At 41.4% G+C, this 22,402-nt stretch overlaps 1 protein-coding gene across 1 annotated transcript; it reads left to right on the top strand.

Moving 5' to 3' along the window:
- Positions 1-812: 812 nt before the first annotated feature.
- LOC146857869 (uncharacterized) lies at positions 813-3,834 on the top strand. The gene is made up of 6 exons (XM_085647076.1): positions 813-872; positions 1,182-1,238; positions 1,326-1,443; positions 1,601-1,737; positions 2,231-2,477; positions 3,680-3,834. The coding sequence occupies exons 1-6, from the start codon at positions 813-815 to the stop codon at positions 3,832-3,834; spliced, it is 774 nt and encodes a 257-aa protein (XP_085503202.1).
- Positions 3,835-22,402: the final 18,568 nt, after the last annotated feature.

Below are 22,402 nucleotides of genomic sequence, written 5' to 3'. Positions count from 1 at the left end.
TGTCAAAAATCTTTTTTCATATAAATCATTAAACAGTTGCACAAACAATAGTAAACACTGTTCTGCTATATTTAAATCTTCCTGGCTAATGTCATCATTTAATAGCTTATGAATTGCTTTCATAAGTACACAAAAGTGTAAATAGCGTGATCTATCTAAAACATGTTTTAAAACAGGCATTCCATAAAATAAAAGAAAGTTACGAAACTCGGAGGCCTTCCAATATGGTAGTTCATCAACAGACCTTGGAACTCTACTAACATCCAGTGTGGGTTTTATCTGTTTCAAATAGACATTAACTACTTTGACTTTTTCATAAAAAGAGTATGAATGGTGCTTATATTCTTTAGTGAACCAGATGGTCATCAACAATTTCATAATGCCACTACATACACCATGCATGTAATCAATCACAAATCCTCTGCTTACACAAAATTGTTTCAAAAACATGAACCACATGGGACCTTTGATCCCTCTTACACTGTAATCGGAAAGTCCACTCTCAATATTAGCTATTGCACTGTTTACATCCGATTTAATAGTATCAAGTGTCCTTGGTGGCCCTTTTGGGTTTTCAGCATTGTAGGGAAATACTCTACAGTGCCCTTTTCCTGAAACAGTGACTTCACCCTCTTGTAAACAATGCCAGCACCCAAACTTCCCATTAACCTGGGTGCTGTTTGAAACAAGACAACGAGCTGGTAAATCACATGTGATTGTCAGAAGTGTAGCGTGGCAAGTAAAACTCCACTTTCCAGCTGTGCAAGTTCGTTATATATAGTGAGTTTCCATCTGCAGCAACAGCTGTGGATATGAACCATACCCCGTGCCGTGATGACCTGTTTGCAAGCAACGAAAACTTTGACCAGAATGTAAGCGGAGATAAATGAGTGCTGCCATTATACACATTTGCATATTGTTAAGGCTGTATGCCAGCCGTTTTTCCTTGGTTAACACAATTTGCCTTTTGGTGCCAAAACCACAACTTCTACCTGTTATCCCTACAAAAAGCCTAGATACTCATTAAAGCATAGAATTAATATGGGGCATTCATTTCCTCAACAATAAGGCACATATACCTACCTGTGAAATATGAATAGACAAATGGAAAACTGTTTGACATGGTCAGTGTAAATGAGGGCCTAATGATTTCTTTCTCTAGCCCCCCCCCCCCCCTTTAGGACAGTGAAGAATCCTTTCATTTGATGACGGAGGAAAGTCCATCATTCAACACTGGGGTAATGTTTTTGTGTGTTTTTTTTAAGATACATAGGAAATTGCATTTCCACCTGTATGGCCTAATTATGATTTGCTTTCTCTCTAAGGAAATGGTATATAACTCCTTGGCCATAATTAATCACAATGAAAACTATTCCGTTGGCCCTGGTTCCTGTCAGAATGAGGAGTGTGTACGGTTACGAGCTGAAATCGAACACTTAAAGGGTGCGTGCTTGATATTCTACCTTCCCAAGTAAACTGCAACAAATTCCCATTAATAATGATTTTTCCCACCGAAATACATGCATTGCCAAAGAGTATGCTCGTTATGTGACTATTGTATTATCTGCTGCCTTTAACAACTGTATTTATTTGATTATAGCACAGTTGCAAGGCACTTGCAATAGGGAGTTGGCATTGGAGTATTTGCAAGCTGCGATGTCTGCTTTGACCAATGCAAGCAACGTAACAGATACAGCAGCATCAAAGATATGCAGTCGATCATTCACTGTACAAATGGTACTTCTTTTCTCTGCCACTCTTTTAGCCCAGTTGAAGTCTATATAGGGTAAACCTTGTAGATTTCCTGCATGAGGACTTTGAAATCTTTCTGCATGCTATGTTTTTAAATATGGCTGCCTTATACTCTAGGTGCTACACTAGCAAATATTACATTGTTAGCAAAGTGTTGTAAATATGTTCTTGAAGCTTCTTGTTAGATATAAGTAGATTTATTCAAGTTACAGCAGAGTTCAGAAAACCTCACCAGCTGACCAGGCCATCAGCTGACAAGTGTAGAATGCTAGAGTACAGGCTAGAGTACTCTTAGGTAATGTGGTAGGCTGAGGAGGTAATAACACTAAGAAAGGACTAACTAATACAGTCAGCCATGTTAAGTAAGAATCAATATACAACACAATGTATAGATGCCAAATCAAAATATAAACTCATATATTTTTTAATATGTAACCTAACATGATGGCAAATAGTTAATAGTTGTATTATTTTGCAGCCTGATATGCAGCAGTTGGTCAAGGACTCAAATGATCCTTCACGGTTCAAAGATGTTCTCGTACCAAAGCGAAAATTGCACAAACTCTTGGAGGAAGCCAAGGCAGCTCGAGACAGTGCGGGTTTTCTACTCAATGGCATCAGCGAAATACTTTTTTCGCCCAAAGAACTTGCTTCGGCAAAAGGTGTAACGAAGGCTCGTGCTGGAGCAGCTGTCCTTGATGAGGAGAAGGTCGAGGCATTATTTGGTAAGATATTACAAATGTTCAACTTAACATTGTCTATCTGGGATTGTGAAAATTCATTATTATACATGGTGTTAAAGAAGGTTTGCATATGTGGTCTTGTATCATATAATGGTACGATAACTCCATTACTCAACAGATGTCTGCAAATGAACAAGAAGAACAATGGTGGTGGCTTGTCATTTATTAACAATGTGTGCTGAGTTTGTGCTACAAATCTGGCACAAAGCCTTGAGTTGGGATTTTATTTCTAAGTCTGTGGTCCAGGTGAGGGGCTCAAACTGGATGAATGGGTGATAGCAAACTGAAATTATAAAATACTGTAATTGAAGCTTTTATGATTAATAGACCAGTTGGTCCGGTCCCTAGCACTTGGTTGTAAGCTCCAATTTTTATTTCTAGTCCCTATGGTAGTTAGACTGTTTTCAAAATATGAACATTGCAAGTAGAGTTCTGCCTCCAGGATGGTTTTGTTAAGAAATCTGGCACTGATTACTTTGTTTGCAGAGGAAGCGTGACTGTGTTTACAGAATATGTTTGTTTCACTTCCTCTACATCGGTACAGTCTTTATTCCAAGTACCCCAGTGTTTCAAAAGGGTGAAAGAGGCAGAGAAGACAGACTTCTACTTTGGGCTGTAATGGTCATTAGGGACCAGGGGCTACACACCAGTTATGTGGTGGTGCTTTGTGTTCAATTTCTGTCGTCGGTCACGTTTGCTCCTTAATAATTCTCCTATTTAATGTGGATTTAGAGCTGCAGAAATGTACGCCTGCTCTGAGCCATGCCCACTCCTGCTGCCCTGAGTTTTATCTGAAGTTTTGGAGGGGACCTCATCTTTTATCATCAGGGGTCCCATTGCACAACATTTAAGACCTTTGTTGAAGGTGCACATTTCTGTGTCCTTCCTGAAACTCCAACAGATTTCCAGAATCCACAACTTGCTGCTTCACTCTTAAGTTCATAAAGGGACTTTTTTCTTTCCTCACCTTCCGCCCCCTCTTCATCAATGCCTTGCTCTCACCTGTGCCTCTTTGACCAACTGCCCTTAATGTTACACTTGTGAACCCTTGTAACCCTAACCATATCTCATCTGGCACTCTATATGAAATAATGGTACTGAAACTTTTTAAAGACAGATCAGCCCATTTAAAATCTAAAAATAGTGGTGGTGACATGATACTGATGTATGTTTTATTTTTCCAGAGTTTATGAAGTCTGTGTGCAGTAGCAATGGCTGGCCATCACTGGACTACAGAAGCATGAGAAGGAAGCTGGCTACAAAGATTTGTAATGCTAGGAGAGGATTAAAGAAAACTCCGCATCTCGAATCAAACCATGAACTTGCTGGTTTTCGTTAAGCAATTTTTTCTGTCTGGCCTTTTTCCCCCTCCTTTTTGTTTTTTACTTGACTTTTTTTTTTTTCTGGATTTTTCCTCTTGTTTGGTATCCTGGCCCCTATGGGGCCAAATATGTGCTTTCGATAAATAAAATTACATGTTGACACATACCTTTTGGAACATTTTTCATTTAACCACTGTTTTGTTTGTTCTTTTGCCACTGGTCACCATGTCAAACAGATTCAGATAATGCTCTGTACCTCAAAATAAGGCAAGTCACAGTGAGTCAGGAGTATGTGAGTAGCAGCACAGGTTAACAGTAGCGGCTCGTATAGGGAGTGCTGCGGGCGGGGGAGAGACAGGGTGGGAGGGTAGCAAACAATGACATACGACAGAACGGAGGAACGTAATAATTACTTGCCTTCGTCCGTCGTATGTCAGTGTTTACTACTCCCCCACCCTGCCCCTCCCGTCCCACTGCCCTGTTGCACGCCCTATGCAAGCCGCTACTGGTTGTTACACTTATCTGAATGCAAAGTATAACATTCTTGCAGACCACTTCTTTTGTATGAAGGTGCTTGTGGTATTTCTGCAGCACAAACCTAGCCAAAAATAGCATTTCTCAGATTTATTTTATACAGGTATCTACCTCTCACTGTACAATTTAAAAAATAATCAGATTATTAGGACCAGATTTAGGGAAGTTTTCTTTGGTTTGCTTAAGTTTTACAATGCAGACCTGAATCAAAATCCTTTTCAGGATTTACAAATCAGTGTATTGGTATTTGGTACAACACTCATCCAAAATGGGAAAGGTTACACGTTTGCCTAGACATAGTGGGGCATATTTACAACTTCTGGCGCATCTCTGCAAATCAGCAGAGATGCGCCAGAAGATTTGCGTCACGCAAAACTACCCTTGCATCACGGCGGTGCGTCAGTCCTTACGCCTGGTTCAAGCAGGTGTAAGGAATTGCCGCAGTAGCGTCGCAAAAGTGCCTGCATGTAATATTTCACGCAGGCACTTTTGCGAGGCGCACCTGCCCCGGGAACACCCACATGTGGTGCAGGGCTTTACAACCTTACACATCTGCCTAGATGCGTCATGTTGTAAATGGGTCGCAGGGATCGCCACGTTTACGCCGCCGATGCGTCACGCAAGTGACGCAACAGCGGCGTAAACGTGATGCATGGGGCTTGTAAATATGCCCCAGTATTTTTTGGGAACCAGAAGCGTAACCTTCCAGGACAAAACCCAGGCTAGACTCTCACAGACATTGCATTCTAGTGCAGTGGTGCTAGAGAGAGATAGACATGACCCTTCCCAGCTCTCTCCCTGGTTATGCAACACAGCCAATCGGGTGCTGCACTGCGTTCAGTGACAGATTTGTAAAGCTGGGCCTTACTTTAGAACTTGTGGCATTGCAAACAATATTTGGTATTGTGTAAAAAAAGGCATATTACATCAAAGTGACCTGTTTTCAACAGGAAAATACATCTAAGGTTGTCTGCCAAATGTTTTCCTACCAGCAAATTCATAGTCCTAAACTAGTAGGGAATACTGGCAGGTGGCTAACGTGCTCCTAACATGGAATTGTCAAGGTGTAATGCACCTGTAATGATTTATTAGTGATCTACAGGCATTCTAAATTATTAATTAAATCATCTGGGAGTAATCTACTCTTATTCTTCTGTTGGTTTAAAGTCATCCAGGAGTATTTCAAATAATCATGAGTAATCCAAGCTCCTTTTGGAGTTGGCATTACAGCACCCTAGAGTAATCTACACATTACTAAAAATATAATGGGGCCTTTCTGAAGTAATCAATAGCGATCAATAAGCTGTATTAGGATCATCCAGGAATAATCCACATTCATCCGGAAATTGTCATGGGATCATTCCAGAGTAATCAACTTCCATCCTGAAGCGGTTATAGGATCATCCAGGAATAATTGACAGCCATCCTTAAATTGGCTAGAACCCATCCTGGAGTAATTCTCACTCATCCTGAAGTTGTCAATTAGTATTCGTGGAGTTGTAAGAGGTAATCGCTCCCTGCCAGTGGAAGTCATCAGAGCACCATCCTAGGGTAGTTTTTGTGATGAGTCTATAGAGTCATCTCATTTAAATATTTCTTCCTATAGGCATACTCCAGGATGGCTTCAGATGACTTCCCCAGATAATTGCAGGAATAGCCTGACTGTAATCATCGGATGAGTCCAGAATGATTCCAGGATGATCTTCCTTTTTGACTAGGGTCTGCTGGGTGCATTAGAAAGCTAGAGAGGATGACACCTCTCAGTCAGGGCACAACCTGGATTTTCACTCAGATACTGTCGGATTGTTGGTGGCGATCGGGGAAGCTGCACTAACTCGCGGCCTTCTTGAAGACAGGCAAGCTCCGACCCCCTTTGCTCTCCATACTTCCTGAAATTAAACTTCTGCAGCAAATATAATATACATTGCAGAATATATTTATAAAAAAGAAAAACCTTTCTGGATAAATAGGTGCAGCACCTAAATCTGACTTTGGGAGTGACTAGGCCACAGCCCCGCCCTTTCCTGAATGTTGCTCTACCCCCCTGACTGGTAGACTCAGCAGTACCTCCACCAGAAGACTGATGAAGAAGGGCTCCTTCTGTTGTGCGGAATCACCGGAAAAACACCTCATTGGCAAGGAAAAAGCTGAAAAATGCTACTGCCAGCCTTTTTAAGGTCAAATCTGGCACCTTAATGATTGAAATCGTCGATTAAAGGCAGATGCGGTTGGAGCTCACCGGGGAACAGCCATCTTAACTTGCACGCTCACGCGAATCTCCTACATCAATGTATTATAATGGTCATGTATATGTGGTGCCCTTTTGAATCATTGATCTCCAAAGCTGATTTCAGGGTGCAATCTACAGCCAATCGGTATTACCCAGCATAGTTTCATTACTCACAGAAATTGGAATACTTGGTTCAACTAAATCACAAATTGAACCTTAGGCCAGCAAATTAATAGAACTTCTGCAACACTGCAACATATGCCTTTATCATCTTGGTTGTAGTTGAATCCTTTTGGATTTAGTGCTTTTTTAAGCCAGAGAGAAATTCTAGGGACTTGTAACCAATTTTCAAAATGTTCAGAGTCAAAGGGCATTCATCCTCCGACCTGAGCTTACTTGGAAAGTTGTGACAGGGAGAAACTAGCTGTACTGCTATTCAGCATTATAAAATTACTTATGGAATAAGACATGTGCATGAAGTGTGTGTGCTCCTTGATATGAATAAGATGAGAGTATTGATACAAGACACATAAACATTGCTTCTGCCTCTTTCTCTTTGTTGATTAATAAGCTTGCGACCTCTCAATAACCCGCACTCCTATCCATGGTTGGTGACCCAGGATGCCCTAGTGAGCCGATCGATAGGAAGGACTTGAGGTTCAAGATTTTACACCAGATGCACAAAACCAACTTGTAGTTCCAAATCTTTTGATTCACAAAGCAGCAGAGTTTGTGACTGCAAAACATTTTTTCAATGTGCTGAAGCTATTTTGGAGTCCTGAACAGCCTTTCTGAATTGTGACTAATTCTGTTTCGCAATTGTGAGTTTGTGTGAAAAGAGAATCCCCTCTTATTTTTGAGTACCGTGAGTACAACCAATACTTTGTGACCTCAATTACAGTCATTAACCACTGAAAAGTGACCTACACCTCAATGGAGGTGGAAACTCATTCGCAAAGGGGATGTTGTCTGTATTATATACCTTCCCTTTTTGGAATTGTGTTGTTGCGGATTTGGGGGAGTGGGCAATGGTCAAACGGACCACTGCCTACTTCTCTAGATGTCTTGCCAAACATGATTTTTTTTTTTCTAAAGCCGTACCGGTTCCTTTAAAGGGCAAGCGCTATTTAATGTTTTTGTTTTCTGTTTGGGCACACATATCAAACACAGCGATTTCAGAACATTATCCTTCCACACGTAGCCAATCACACGGGATGGCATACAGTAATCTGTCTAATTAATATTCATTAGGCAGGTTGTTCTGCTACCCCTGTGAATTGGCACTTTGTGATTCATCCTAGTAGTACATAGTTCACTTAAACCAATTACAGACAGGTTGCACGAAGGTGCTTCACAATTTGACCCATAGTTCATTCAGTTGAACTGTTTGAGAGGGCCACAATTCATTTTCTGAAGGAGGAGCTACCCCCTTCTCTCAATTGTGGAGAGGATTGCATCAAAGTATGATCATTCTGCACAAAAGGCATCCTACTTAAGGCAAGTTTTACCTTTCTGCACTGACTCTTCTGCTTCTTAATGACTAAGAATATGCATTGGTTTTCACAAGGATTGATTATTGCAATAGTCTCTAGCTTACTCTTGCAACGGGTCTCTTGAAGAGGCTTCAGGCATTGCAAAATGCTGCTGCTCATTTCCTTTTTTAAATTCCGAAATACGAGTCAGCTAGAGGGGCCATCAGGAAGTTACACTGGTTGCCAGTCAAGCAACACTGTAGATTCAAAGCTCTCAGTCTGGCCTATAAGTCACTGCACGGACTCGGGCCAGAAAATGTTAAGAAGAAACTTAAATGGTATGTCCCAGCAAGGACGCTTCATTTAGGCTCTGCCAGGAACCTGATTGTACCTCCATTTAGGAGGGCTACTTGGGGTGGTAAGAACTTTGCCGTGCTTTGTAACTGTCTCCTATTGACACTAAAAGCTGCCCTCTCTCTACTTATCTTCGGAAAAGCCTTAAAGACCTGGCTCTTCACACAAGAGTAGAAGGCATTTGCGCACCTGCTTGATCTGTCACTGACATTGCTGCAGCCAAAATAAGACTTTGATAGTGCCAAGACACCCTTGAGCATGATTTTTGCGCTTTATAAATCACATTTACATTACATTACATTACAATGGTAAACTTGACTTTTATCATAAGATGGTGCTTTGTGTTGTTTTTTGATGAACTGTATTTTACTCTTTCTATTCATTTGCACCTTAAGGAAGCAATGTTTGTCTGGTTGTATGCTTTTATGATATATTGTCTAATCCGAATTAAGGTTTGTTAAAAGACTCAGAATAGTAAACATATCTGGATAATTGCAGTGAAGTTTAGGGCTGCAGACGACAGTCAGATGTATGATGTTTATAACAATTTTATTACTGACATTCACACTGAAGAGACTTACCTCTCTGCTGAGTTTGAGAAAGAAGCTAGGTGGCTACAGGAAGAAATTAGATGAACCTTTTTGATTATAGGATTAATGGCATTTGCAACTTTGGGTCTGTATAGAGCACTCTGATGGTACTGTGTTTTCTTGTCTGGGAGACTAAAAGGGTCTACGTGATGTCTGAAAAAGTCAGAAGTTTATTATATGTGCTGAGATGAGAAGCTGGGAGCATATAGGCATGTGTAACTTAGGAGGCAGTAATTAATTACATCTACTTTTGCTTGCAACAACCTAGAACTGCTGATCTTAAAAAGTAATGCATGCATTTAAGTTGCTCTCGTAGGTGTTTTCCTGGATTTTAATGTTTAGTCTTTATTATATACCTTTGCATCAGACTTTCAACAACATTACTTACAGCAACCTACTATATGTATTATATGTTTTAAATGTGGTATGATGTTGCTTCTCCCACTGCTATGGTTTTGTAGAGATGATGCCATGAACGTATCACAGAGAGTTCACAAACAAGAGGCAGGTCCTGATTGTAGGTAGCACAGCCAACCCACTATGGGCCTGATTATGAGTTTCGGTGGTGCTGGAGTGGGCGGTATGCCACCGCTGCATCCCCGCACTGCCGAAACTCGCCACCAGCATCCTGCCAGATTACGACTTAAAAGTGGTCTGACTGGCTGGCGGCTTGGTGGTCCCACAGCGGTGCCTCTTTCAAACGTGGCAGTGCCTTTGAAAAAGGCACCGCATTGGGACCGAACAACATGGTTCTTGCTCGTCATGGACTCAAAAGTCCATGCCAAGCAGGAACTGGTGTGCATGCACACAGGGGTACACATGTTATGCTACCCTGTGTGCATCCACATGCGGAGATGGCACTGGGGACCTCTTTCCTCTCCGCCACGGTGTACATCGAGGAGGAACGTCCATGACACCGCCGATGGAGAGGAAACTCATAATATATTTGACGGTCCAGCCAGGCATAGTGCGGCCTCTGACCGCCACCCACACCCAGGGAATGTCAGTTCCCCGGTGGCAGTGGTGGTCTCAGGGCTGTCCGCCTGCGAACTCATAATGGGGTGGTCAGACCGCCAGTGCGGCGGTGACTGGACTGCCAATGCCACGCCCCCTCGAGTCTGGCAGTCCTTGGACCACCAGACTCGTAATCGGCCCATATGTGTTAGAAGAGAAATGTTATCCACACCATCTTTAAGGGGCAATCACTAAATTTAGGGTTAAAGTATCAACTCCATTGTGAAGTTGCATTTGTGAGTAGCTTACAAGTGGAACTTTATCTTACACTTTGGAGTAACTTTACTACTTTTGGCTAGTTACAAAATCTGAGCGTGAGGTTTCTCAAAAGTGTAGAGATACTTGTCTCCGACCCCTGAAACTAAGGGTGGAACCAAATTTACAAATGTAAGTTACTACTGCCAAAAATAAACAGCTGTAAAACCAGCACTACATTCATGACCAACAAGTGATCAAAATAAGTTTTTATTTTTAATTTAATATATTTAAATGAATTAAAGATTTATTCAAAATTAAGGTAATAATTCCATAGCTTATTTTTCTTTCATTCTACATTTAAATAAATATATACAATAATATTTAAGATAAAAATATTTTTGCAAACTAATTCTAAGGTCAATAAACTTTTTTTTCCTAATATTTCCCATTTTGCTTTAAAAGCAAAGTTACTTTTGTAGACGTATTTAATGCAATTACTACTATTTTATTTAAATGGTATAGCGAACACTGCACATGTCCCCTTTGCCCTCTCAACCTGGTACAGAATGTCAGTGTGTGCAGCAGCACAGCAATGATTAGATAAAGCAGCAGCTGATATTGCTGTCTCAAAAATGTACGTCAGCAGCCTCCTATACATGTTGAAAGGAGGGTGAATTACTCCTATTCGTCTCCTTGGGAGTGAATCACAAATGCCAGGTCATGCAGAATTTCTTTCTAGACCATCCAATAGTCAAAGATGGAACATTCCGCTTTTTAAAGATGTCACTTCGACGGGAAAAAGGATCCCTTCCATCCTTCTGATCCAATGATTAAGCCAGTCTCTCATTTTTTAAAGCTGGTGTTTTCAGTAGGCAACAGGTAGGACCTGTGGCCTGTACTGAAGAATGCACTTGAGCAAATCACACACCCCAATGGTCTGGCCCATCTGCTGTCATTATATTGTTGGACATAGCAGTGTTGCTCCAGGACTGACATTCCCCGTTCCTTATTGCATGCATGCTCATTCTACAAAAATACATCTTTTTGGATGATCAACTACATGTTTTTTGTTCGACTGATGCTGCTATTTTTGTAACTGTGCAGTGCGACTCTGCAAACCATACCCTAGAGCAATTTCTCTGACTCATAAACATGTCGAAATTTGCTATGCTCTTAATTGGCATAGTTATGTTACCTATAAGTCCTTAGTATATAATACAAATTGTACCGAGGGCCTGTAAGTTAAATAGCTCTAGCAGATTGCAGCACACATTGTGCCACTGCTAATGTGACAATGCAAAACACAACTGCAGGCCTGTCACCAGTAACCTGGCTGTGCAGGTTTAAACTGCACATTTAACCTGTTCAAATAACCTCTTTTGACAGGCCTAAACTCTGTTTTTAAATAATATTAAGTCACCCTAAGTAAGCCTTAATGCCAGATAACACAGGGTTAGGATAATAACAAGTAATACACGTAAAGGTTAAATGTAAAACATGTCCTTACAGTAACACGGCCACAGAAGCTATTTTCCCTGTAGCAGGGTTAGCTGTTCGATAGTAAACGATTGGGAGTTAGTGTTAAATTTAAATAGTGTTATCCCTACCTAGGAATAAGCTAAAAGAAAGATTCCTGGACTATAAAAAAATATTTATTGCAAATCAAATTCATTGATAAAGTTGGATAGTACTTTGCTTGCATAAAACCTCTGGAAATCCATTTGTATGAACTTCCAAATGTCAGCCAGGAGCTGAATAGCTACATCATTAGGTGTCAACTTGCTACTTGACCTAAGATAAAGGTCTTGGGTGTGGGGGTGTTTGCTCCTCTGACAGGATGACCATCTGCAGTGCCCAGGAACTTAATTATCTTTAAAGAGGCCTGCCAAGGAACAGGCAGATGTAGCTAACACTTGGGGCTTGCCCCTCTTTTGTCCTGCTAGCTAGCCAGGCACATATTCCAGTGGAGGAGGAGTTGCCTCCAGAACCTTTTTGAGAGACCACAGAGGAGGGAGTTGCTCATTTTTCTTGCAATTCCTCTGGCCTGAACACAGGCGCTCTGCACAAGGAAAGAATAGAGCTGCCATTTTGGCTTTAGGTTGGGTGGGGCACTGTGGGTTTGTTTGCAGTAGGGAACACAGGAACTGCTGCAAAAGTAGGTAGGGGCCAGGAGAATATCCTAACCTACTGGCTAGTGCCAGGACTAAATGCTATTCCCCAGACACCCTATTCAGGACTGCACATACTGTGGAGAATTGTAAGAAGACCCTTAACGGCAGTTCCCAGATATACTCAGGACAAAGAAGTTGGACACTAAGGGTCGGTTGATTGACTTCCTGTTAAGCTACAGGGACACAAAATCTGCAAGAAGCTCACTTTCCATGAAAATCCTAGTTGACCAGTTTCAACACTTCCTGCCAAATCCTTAAAGCTTGGGACTCACAAACATTTTGCGAAATTTTAGCCTTGAGAACTGTCCTGGAACTGGGAACAATCTGCCTGACGATCTGCTGACACTACATTGTAGGTGGGCCCGACGTCATTGAAGCTTCTGGTGCATTGTTCTCCACAGCAGCAAATCCAATTCAGTGGGCCTGATGCTGACAGGAATCCAACAGTGTTGAACTCTAATTGGCTACAGCCTGCAGCCTTGTTACACTGAGGAAATTCGACTTTTAGAAAAGAGTCAAAATCCAAAGTAAAAATCTTCACCAGGCCCGACATCGAGCAGTATCCATTGAGGCCAATGACTTCTAGGATGCAAACTCTGGACCTTGGAAACTACGAGCTTTTCCTGTCTTCATGGACAGCTAGACTGAGACCTCCTCCTTCGTCAACACATTGTTGACGAGCTTGTCTAGGGATCCAGCCAGTAACCTCTTCCCATTGAGGACTCGGACTTATTGAAAATGTTCTAAATCCGTAGGTAATTATTTGACTGGAATCAACCTCATCCTCTTATCCGACATGCACTCCAGCATAGTCAGCTCAAACTTTACTGTTTTCTTGGTCTAATGCAATCAGTTGCCTGTGGTTCGGGCTTTTCTCTTTTTGCCACTATTTTTATTTGAGAATTAAAAAATTCATATCTCTGGTTCCCCTTATTAAATATTTGTCATTTTCTTTTTTTTTTTTGCAGAGTTTAAATAGCGCAAACTTGAACTGAATCCAATCAGGTATCAGAGCGCTTTACATAGCACCAGTTACGTTACATGAGGACACACATTCATTTTTTTTGTGTTTTTAGGCACGGGGAGATTAAGTGATTTGCCCAGAATCACAGGATGTTCAGCGTCATTACCGAGACTCGAACCCAGTTCCCCAAGTTCGAGGTGGAACGCCCTAGCCGTTAGGCCAACTCCTCTCCCCTATTATTTATTGTGTTCAATAAAATATTCTCTATTTTTAAAACTGAAGAGGGATTTTTATTGCATTGTGTTTTTGACTTTTTAATTGTTTGGTGTTTCTAAATGCTTTACATATTTATTATAAGTTTAAGCATGTCAGCTCTGTTCCACAGCTACCAGGGGTTGAGCTCAGCTTTAAATTTCTGAAACCTATTCTTGACCTAAGACAAATAATGACATTATTACGTGTAGTAGACTATCATTCACTCCAACTAATAATCCACTTTGTCACACTCATGTTAGTTAAACAACCTGTGCTGTTGCTAAGGTAGGGCATGGGAGCTGGTCCAGATCTCTTATTTAGGTTTGTTGCATCCAGAGGCCTTTGAGGTGCATTGGTTGGTGAGCAGCAGCTGTGAAGGCATGAGTGGAAATGACAACAAATTGTTAATGTAAGTGTTCTGCATGTTCTGCCCCATCTGAGCCCTCAAAGCTAAATATGAATTAGGCATTGTGAGGTTAGTGGTAAGAGTATACCTCTTTTTCATATTCTTCAGCTTTTTCGAGATGGCTCAGTGGACTAACCCTCTCAAAAAGTCCATTTTTGGTTGCCTACAGCCCATTACCAGACCCCAAAGTCCTATATACCTCACATTGTGCCTCACCTCCCTTCTTTCCAAAAGGCTGTGCCAACCTTAGAATTAGAGGCGTTGGGAAGAAGGTCTGCTACATGGCATACAAAAGCAGTCCACTTGACAATAATGCAAATCCATTGCAAGTGCTCCAGATTTTCCCCAGCTGTTTGCCATTCAAGTAGTGCATAGGTAACCAATGGTCTTCTAGTGTGTACTAGCCATCTGACTGAGGATGGCTATTGCCTCCTCAATCCACACTTTGTTGTACCTAGGGGCAGCGACAACTGGTTCATGTAATAAATGTCTGAAATGCATGCACATAACCCCATTTTGGGAGGATAGAACCACCTCAGCTGACCCTGTAAGAAGAGGAAACAGGAAATATCTGCAAGGAAACTTAATCAGGAGAAACAGAGGACAGGGCAAGCAAACCAGCATCTACATTAGCCTCTCTCAACCAGTCACATCAAGTTATCCAACAAGTCATTTCTTATCCTGGCTCTAGCAGCTCTTGATTCCGTTTCACATCGAATTGCCCTGAATGTCTTATTACTTCTCAATTACACCAGCTAACCCACACTGCCAAAGAAGAGAGTCCAATACCCCTGTAGGTCGTTACCCACTTACCCAATCACTCCCTTAACTACATCAAAAAGTGACTTCATAAATGACTCAAGAAGTCACTCTAATTTGTCCTCTTCAGCAATTCACTCCGTTAAGCCCTTCAACCACTCACCTGTTACCCTATCAGTCATTCCTGTTACCTCCCCAACAACCAATTTCACTCATTAACTTCTCTCAACAAGCCACTCACCGGTAAACCCACAGCCACTTAAATAACTAATCAACTGGTTAGACCATCTGTCAGTCATTTCCGCCAACTGCATCATTCACTCCTCCTGTACGTGCTCTCCTATCACTTTGTCCTAGCAGCCAAACATTTTGGTGTGTGCTCCCTACAACCAGCTGGCCCTCGAGAACGAGTCTGGCATCAGCCCTTCCAGTATAGTGTTGAACATAAGACACCACTACCTGCTATTGTGGCCTCTACTGTAAACCCAAAACTATCTCCTCTCACCGGTACCCAATGTCTGCCCTGAAACACACGCCGTCAGCATTCAAGAGTTGTTCCTATCATTCTAGCATGTATGTACATCCAGTCCCCTTTTTTCTAGACTCATATGAGTTCTAAGCCGAGAGGTTGCAGTAGTGTACATAAAATGGGTGAAAAAAAGTAAACATTTGCCCAAAAACATGCACATCTGTAGTTCCTTTCTTTGCCTGGTTGAATTCTGAGACCTATTTTCTCAAGTCTCTCTCTACATGATCCTTATATTGTGTTCATATATCAGAGACCTTGGAGGTGGGAGTGGCTGTGAACCAGTGGTGGCGACTCGTTGTAGTTGAAATTGCGATTCTCATATTACCATGACTAGAGAATCGGGATTTCATTAAAGTCACGGAGGCTGATATTATGCATTATTCCTTTAATGCAGTCCAAGCAGCCGCTTACATCACAATATTAAAAGGTTCCAGAGTAGAACAATAGCAACACATGAAAGGCATGAGCCATCAACAATCTGCCTCTTTTAAATGTGGAGGAAAATAAGTTCATGAAACTTGAAACATCAAAACGATCTTCTGATGAGCAGGATGAAGGAGAAGGAAGAACGAAGGTAAAACCAAAGGCCAGACGACACACAGTTAAGGAGCGTTACCTGAAAAGAGAAAGAAGTAAATATCTCTTGAATGTAAAAAATAGTGTCAAGCTAATCATGCTAAAAGGAACAAGAGATGAAACAAGTACTGTTAATAAAAAGTACAGTAATAAACTGTAACAAAAACAGCATTAAATCATTGTAAGACCACCAAGGGGTGGGATGGGAGGGATAATGTCAGCCTCCGTGTCTTTAATGAAATCCAGATTCTCTAGTCATGGTAATATGAGAATCGCAATTTCATTACAAGAACGGAGGCTACATTATGCATGTTGGTAGCTTTGTAAAACAACATCAGACGTATGTTCAATAGGCTTGCAATAATGACGTGCAAAGGTGCTAGCATTTGACCAGTCAGCAGCTTTGAGAATGTTGTGCAACTTACCTCCAGACCAGAGAGATTGACTGGCCATAGCACCCCTCTAAGGGAGTGAGTTTGAAATTTCTTTAAGTCAATACCTGCTAAACTCATAACAGTCTTAACCCATCTAGCAATAGAGGTCGAGGGTGTGCCTTTGTGGGGTTTAACAAAGGATATAAGTAATTGGTTAACATCCTGAGGGCGAAGAGCAAACATTCTGCGATCATACACTCTCATGCAGTCCACAACGCAAAGTTTTGGACATAAATCAACACGTGGGTAAAAGATTGAATCAGACATAGTCTTTGTTCTTCTATAAATCTCAAATTTGATCCCGAACATGTTATATGATCTATTCGTAATCTCCAGGGCTTTCTATTGAGGAGAGTATTAACAGGCCAGTTATTGAAAAGATCAAGGATAAGTTTGACATCCCAAAGACTTTCATATTTAGGTTTAGTAGGTCTTCTTAAACGAATGCTTTTCATCACTCTACAAACAATTACATTTTTATCTACTGTTTTACCATGGACAAGGACATGACCATCAGAAATATCCGATCTATAGCAATTGATAGTTCTATAGCTGAGGCCTTTATCAAATTGTTTAACAAGGAAGTTAACTATGTCAACAATAGGTGCTTCCAAGGAATCCAGGTTCTTTTCCAGGCACCAACGTACTCAGATTCTCCATATGTTGTTATATCTGTAGTGAGTGCCTGGGGCCCAAGACTCTCTGAGGAGAGTTGCAGCTGTCGCTGAAAGTCCTGAGATTTCATTGGATATCCTGACACTCTGTAGGCAAGAAGGGTTGAACTCCTGTTCTAAATTAGGAGGTGAACTCCTCCGTCTACGCCTGGAAGAAGATTCTCTAGGGTAGGAATTAAGAAGGGGAGGTTGCAAGTTAGTTCTAGAGTGGTGGGGAACCATGCTTGGAATGGCCAAAAGGGAGTTATTAGGACAAGGAAGTACTGACCCTGTCTCACTATCTGAAGAACTCTCTGAATCATGGCAAAGGGTGGGAATGCGTACACCTTGGCTCCTTTCCAAGATTGTAGTAAGGCGTTGACTGCTAGAGCACCCGGGTCGGGCATCCAGCTGAAGTTGTTCTACAGTTGAAAGGTTAGTCTGCTCGCAAATAAGTCTATCTCTAGAGGGCCCCAGATCTTGTTTAGGGTACTGAACACGGAAACATTCAGTTTCCAATTGCTGTGATCTAACAGGAATCTTGAGTTCCAGTCTGCAGAGATGTTCGATTTCCCCGGAAGGTATTCCGCTTTGAGAGCGATCTTGTGTTCCAGACAGAACATCCAAAGTTTCTTTGCTAGATTCGAGAGATCTGCAGATTTGGTGCCTCCCAGACGATTTATATAGGCTACCGCTGACATGTTGTCCATCTTTAGAATGACGGACCACCCCTGGCGAGTGTTTGAAGCTCATGAGGGTGTAAAGCCCAGCTGTTAGTTCTAATTAATTTATGTGGTGAGATGATTCCTCTTGTGACCAGATACCACCAGTGTTCTGATTGAGAAGGCAAGCTCCCCAGCCATGAAGGCTCGCATCTGATTCTAAAGCAAACTCTGGTTTTGAACCAAAGATTGCTTTTCCGTTCCATGCGTCTAGGTTCTCGAGCCACCAGGCTACCTCCGATTTGGCTTCTTGATCCAGACAGATTGCAAACTTTATCACGTCGAAGATTCTCCTTCAAATGACACTTGAAAAATATGGCAGCAGCAACATACGAACAGAAGTTTTTTGTACAGATGGTGTATTATTCTTGACTCTTGTCATTATGGAATTTCGAAAGCGTACACTTTGAACATAAGGGTGAATAAGGAGCATTTCAATTAAGTTGTATTTTTTTTAATGTAGTTTGGGAGGGGGGAGCAAGTAAATCACGTGATTTTGGTTGTGCACAGGTGGGGAAGGACACGCCCGATTTATAAACAGTCAGGCTCAGCTCGGAAAGGTAAATTAATTGAACTGGTGCACTCACGTTGTTTGGGAGAGTGTAAGAACATTTCTGGTAAGAACTTGCGTTGAAAACGTTTTTTTAAGTGGTGAGGGAGTCTCTAAACGTGAGGGCTGGAAGAAGATTTTATAACTAGCGGGGTAAAGCTGCAGCACGATCGGGAATGGAGAACCACATTTACGTTGTACTGGGTTGGTGATGTTGGGAGACGTTCGGGGATGCATCGGGGAGCACTTTTTAAGTTTAGGTTTCAGGCAACAGGGTGGAGTACGTTTTCACAATTGTTATTATTGACAACATTAGGTGAAGGAGTACGAAGTACTAATCATGCTAAGGGGATAGGTTTAACATTGAAGGGTGTGAATGAAAACGTCTTTTGAATAGAATTCACATGAAGTTGATGCATATATTTTTAACTGTTATAGATACCCCTGACGAAGGTCACTGGATGACCGAAATGCATTGGGTGGATTGATTAAGAAGGAGGAAGCAAGTTTCTTAAACATGCCTGTGAATAGGCCCGGATGGGCAATTCCTGAGCAATTAAAATGTTTGAAATAATGGAAATATGAATCTTTGACGTGACGGACAAGAAAAATGAAGTTTTGCAAATAAAAGGATAAATCTTTGTTATACAATGGATAACGTGTTTATTATACTCACAAATGTGTATCCGGCTGTGCAACTCTTTTGGTGATTCGGAAAACAGCGTTTCACTACTTTTTGATGATTTTCTACTTTGCGCGAATGGGACGGGGCGCAATAAGAGTGCATGCACGCCAACATTGAGAAAAATGGAGAAAAAAGGAATCCGTGAAAAAGGAGGTGTGCTTCAGGTTCAACATAAATACATTGTAAAATTCTTGATCATCTTCATCAAGATCAATGACATACTCATCAGGTGTGTCTGAGGATTCTATATCATTAGATTTGTTATCTCCCATATTGTAAAGAGCATTATGATATTTTGTGCCGCTAGGGACACCCAGATGTTTCCTGCCGCTAAGGACATCCAGATGTTTTGTGCCGCTAAGGACACCCATATAAGTTGTGCCGCTAGGGACACCTTGGGAGCTCGAGGTGCGAGGACCTCCATGAGAAGTTGAGGTGGTAAGACCTCCCTGAATTGATGAGGTGCTTGGACCTCCTATATTGCTCTTATCAATGTTTTTAATTTTCTTAAGTCTTTTACCCCTTAATTCAGTGATCTTGTCAGAGTAGGGGTTTGGAAATTTCTGAGATTTCGTCCTCATCAGGGAGTGACCTTTTAGAGGACATGATCTGACTTAACGTCTCAAACATGCAGGACCTCAATTCCTTATGAAGGATTTTTTGCAGGGCTTCGTTGTCTATGTTAGAAGTAGGGGCAGAAGCCTTGTTTGAGTCAGAGTCAGACATGGTATATAGGAAATATTAACTTGTAAAAAGTGGTTAAGCCCTTTAATGAAAGATAATTAGGGAGGATTTCCCTTAATAATAGTGACAAGGTTTATAGATGAAGGAATGTCAAGAGAATAATTCCCCTCTTATTATAATTAATTTTGTTATAGATTGTTGAAAAGGCCAGTTAAATGAGGATTTCCTGCTAAAACCCTTTTTTTTATGAATAAGTTTGTAAAATAATAACTACTTGCGGATGAAATCCTAAATAATAAAAGGTAGCGATGCACAGCCGTGTTGGAGTGCGTGGCCTGCATCGGTGGAAAGAGGTGAAAAACTGGAGTTAAATGAAGACATTAGGTAAGCTCATTATGGCATGAGGAAGTAGAACAAGGATGACATTGAAGAATAATCGTTTACACAAAAAACAAAATATTAAGGGTCAATTAAACATCTAAAAATCTTTAAATATATTCAAACATTAGAAATAGTACATAAGCTGAAAGAAAAGGCAGGTTAATCTGGTCAGTCACGCAAGGATGGGACTCGGGAAGGGGGTGCAGGGAGATCTCCGTAAATTGGAGATCGGTATAGAGGAAGGGGGTGGGGTGGGGTTAAGCCACACACAAGGGAACTTCAAAATAGAGATAAAAATGAATAATGGTAATGAAGGAAAATGAACTTATCTGCTTGGAGCCGTATTTAAAAGAGGCAGATTGTTGATGGCTCATGCCTTTCATGTGTTGCTATTGTTCTACTCTGGAACCTTTTAATATTGTGATGTAAGTGGCTGCTTGGACTGCATTAAAGGAATAATGCATAATGTCAGCCTCCGTTCTTGTAGTGAAATTTGTATAATTTGCTTGTGCGCAATTACTAGGGGCGGGTGTAACTCGCATAATTCTGTGTGCATAATCATATGGAATTAACTAAGAATTCCATGAGATTACACAGAATTACATGAGAAGAGTAATTGATGCGTGGAGGCATTTTAGCCGCTAAATGCAGCAGAATGGGGATAGCGAGCAGCCACTCACACTTGCTAAATGTGCTCTTTATTTTCGTGTATTTACTTGAAATTTTAGGAAAATTATAAAAAATAATGTGTAAATATGCAGGATACATTCCAGACAAAAAAGTTGCACAATTGCCATAAACATCAACTTCTCGTGTTCTGGTGTTCGCATTGTTCGAGACCCCTGTGCTCTAATTTTGGAAATGCTAGACAGTTTAAAACAATATCCAAAGTTATGTTTTCTGTACAAAGGGGCAGATTTACAAGCCTAATGCGACGCAGGTGCGTCACGTTGCGTGACGCACCGGTGGCGGAACTTGATGAGTGATATTTCCAAGCACAGGTTAAGCCACCCTGCGTGACTTAACCTGTGCTTGTAAATATCGCCGCTGTTCACGCACAACTTTGCGTGCTAGTGGCGTGACATGGGTGTTGCTGTGGGTGTCTCCACGCAACTCCCATGCCCACTGATGCATTTCCAGATTTAAGAGAAATCATAAATCTGGAAATGCGTCAGAATGCTATACCACCCTAGGGGTGGCGTAGCGAGGCGCAACGAGGAGAAATGTTTTCATTTCTCCTAGTTTTTTTTCCTCTTTCAGCGCATGCTGCATTCTAAAGCACGCATTGGAAGAGGAAATCACCTCACCTCAATCTCCCCACGACACAGGCATCCTTGCACTATAGTGAAAGGGTGCCTGCGCTGGCGCATGACAGCAGTTTGTGCGCCTGCGCAGGGGGAAGCACAGAGATGTTACATATTGTTGTAAATATGTTGCATCCCTGTGCTTCAAAACTAACGCAGTGCAGCAAAATAACTGCACCGCGCTGTGTTAGTTTCTCGTAGATCTGCCCCATAGTCTTCAATCACTGGTACATTGATGATGAAATTTATTTGGAATGTTGGTTTAAGTAGATTGTTGATCATCCTATTTAATTGTCTACCTACATATTTCACTTTAGCATTTCTTGTTTGGGATAAAGGGTCGTTGCTCACTTATAGGTTTACGAGCCATTAAAGGGAGACGTAGTCCCCCTATCCTACCACTTAACACATAAGGCATAAGGCACTTAACACATAAGGCATAAGGCACATAAGGCATAAGGCACTTAACACATTAGGGCCTCTTATACACATAATTTTGCAAATGGAAACATAACTATGCAACATGGGATAATGCTGTCGTTTTGGTTATTTGACATGTCAAGCGTGGCGCAAAAATTATTACGTCAATTACACTGGTGTAATTTACATTACCCCTGAGACCAGTTGCCACCTCAGCGTGGCCATTTTCCTCCATCTACAGATACCTCCAAGGAAACAGAGCTTTATATTCAGTTAGTGCATTCACCAGCCCTCCATGAGTTGGCTTGATTCCCAGGGACAAAATAAATGCCCTTTGTTGCCCTTCCAGCCTACAGTGGTCAGGGCTATTGAAAATCTGGAGTGTGAGGCATTAAAAAATCATCCAAATATTGAAGGCCCTTGCCATGAGTTTTTTTTTCAAAGATGCTATTGGCTTGGTGCAATTGGAATGTTTTAATGCAAGGTAAAGATTAAATCTTTCATTTAAGTAAAGCCCAAAGTCTTTATAAATACCGGAGCTCAATGCATAGTATGTTAAGCAAAGCTTGAGACACACCAGGCTTCTTGTGAAAATTACAGGCTGATGTCAAGCCTTTTTGCTTACTTTCACACGAGTATCAGTTTATGCCTCCCCATTCAGAATGTTTCATCGGCATGCTGACTGAACTGAGCTGTTGCT

The sequence above is a fragment of the Triturus cristatus genome, chromosome 3_2, assembly GCF_964204655.1.
Source record: "Triturus cristatus chromosome 3_2, aTriCri1.1, whole genome shotgun sequence".
NCBI classification, from domain to species: Eukaryota; Metazoa; Chordata; class Amphibia; order Caudata; family Salamandridae; genus Triturus; species Triturus cristatus.
Note: the sequence above shows the minus strand (reverse complement) of the source record. Positions and strands in the feature narration are given on the sequence as shown.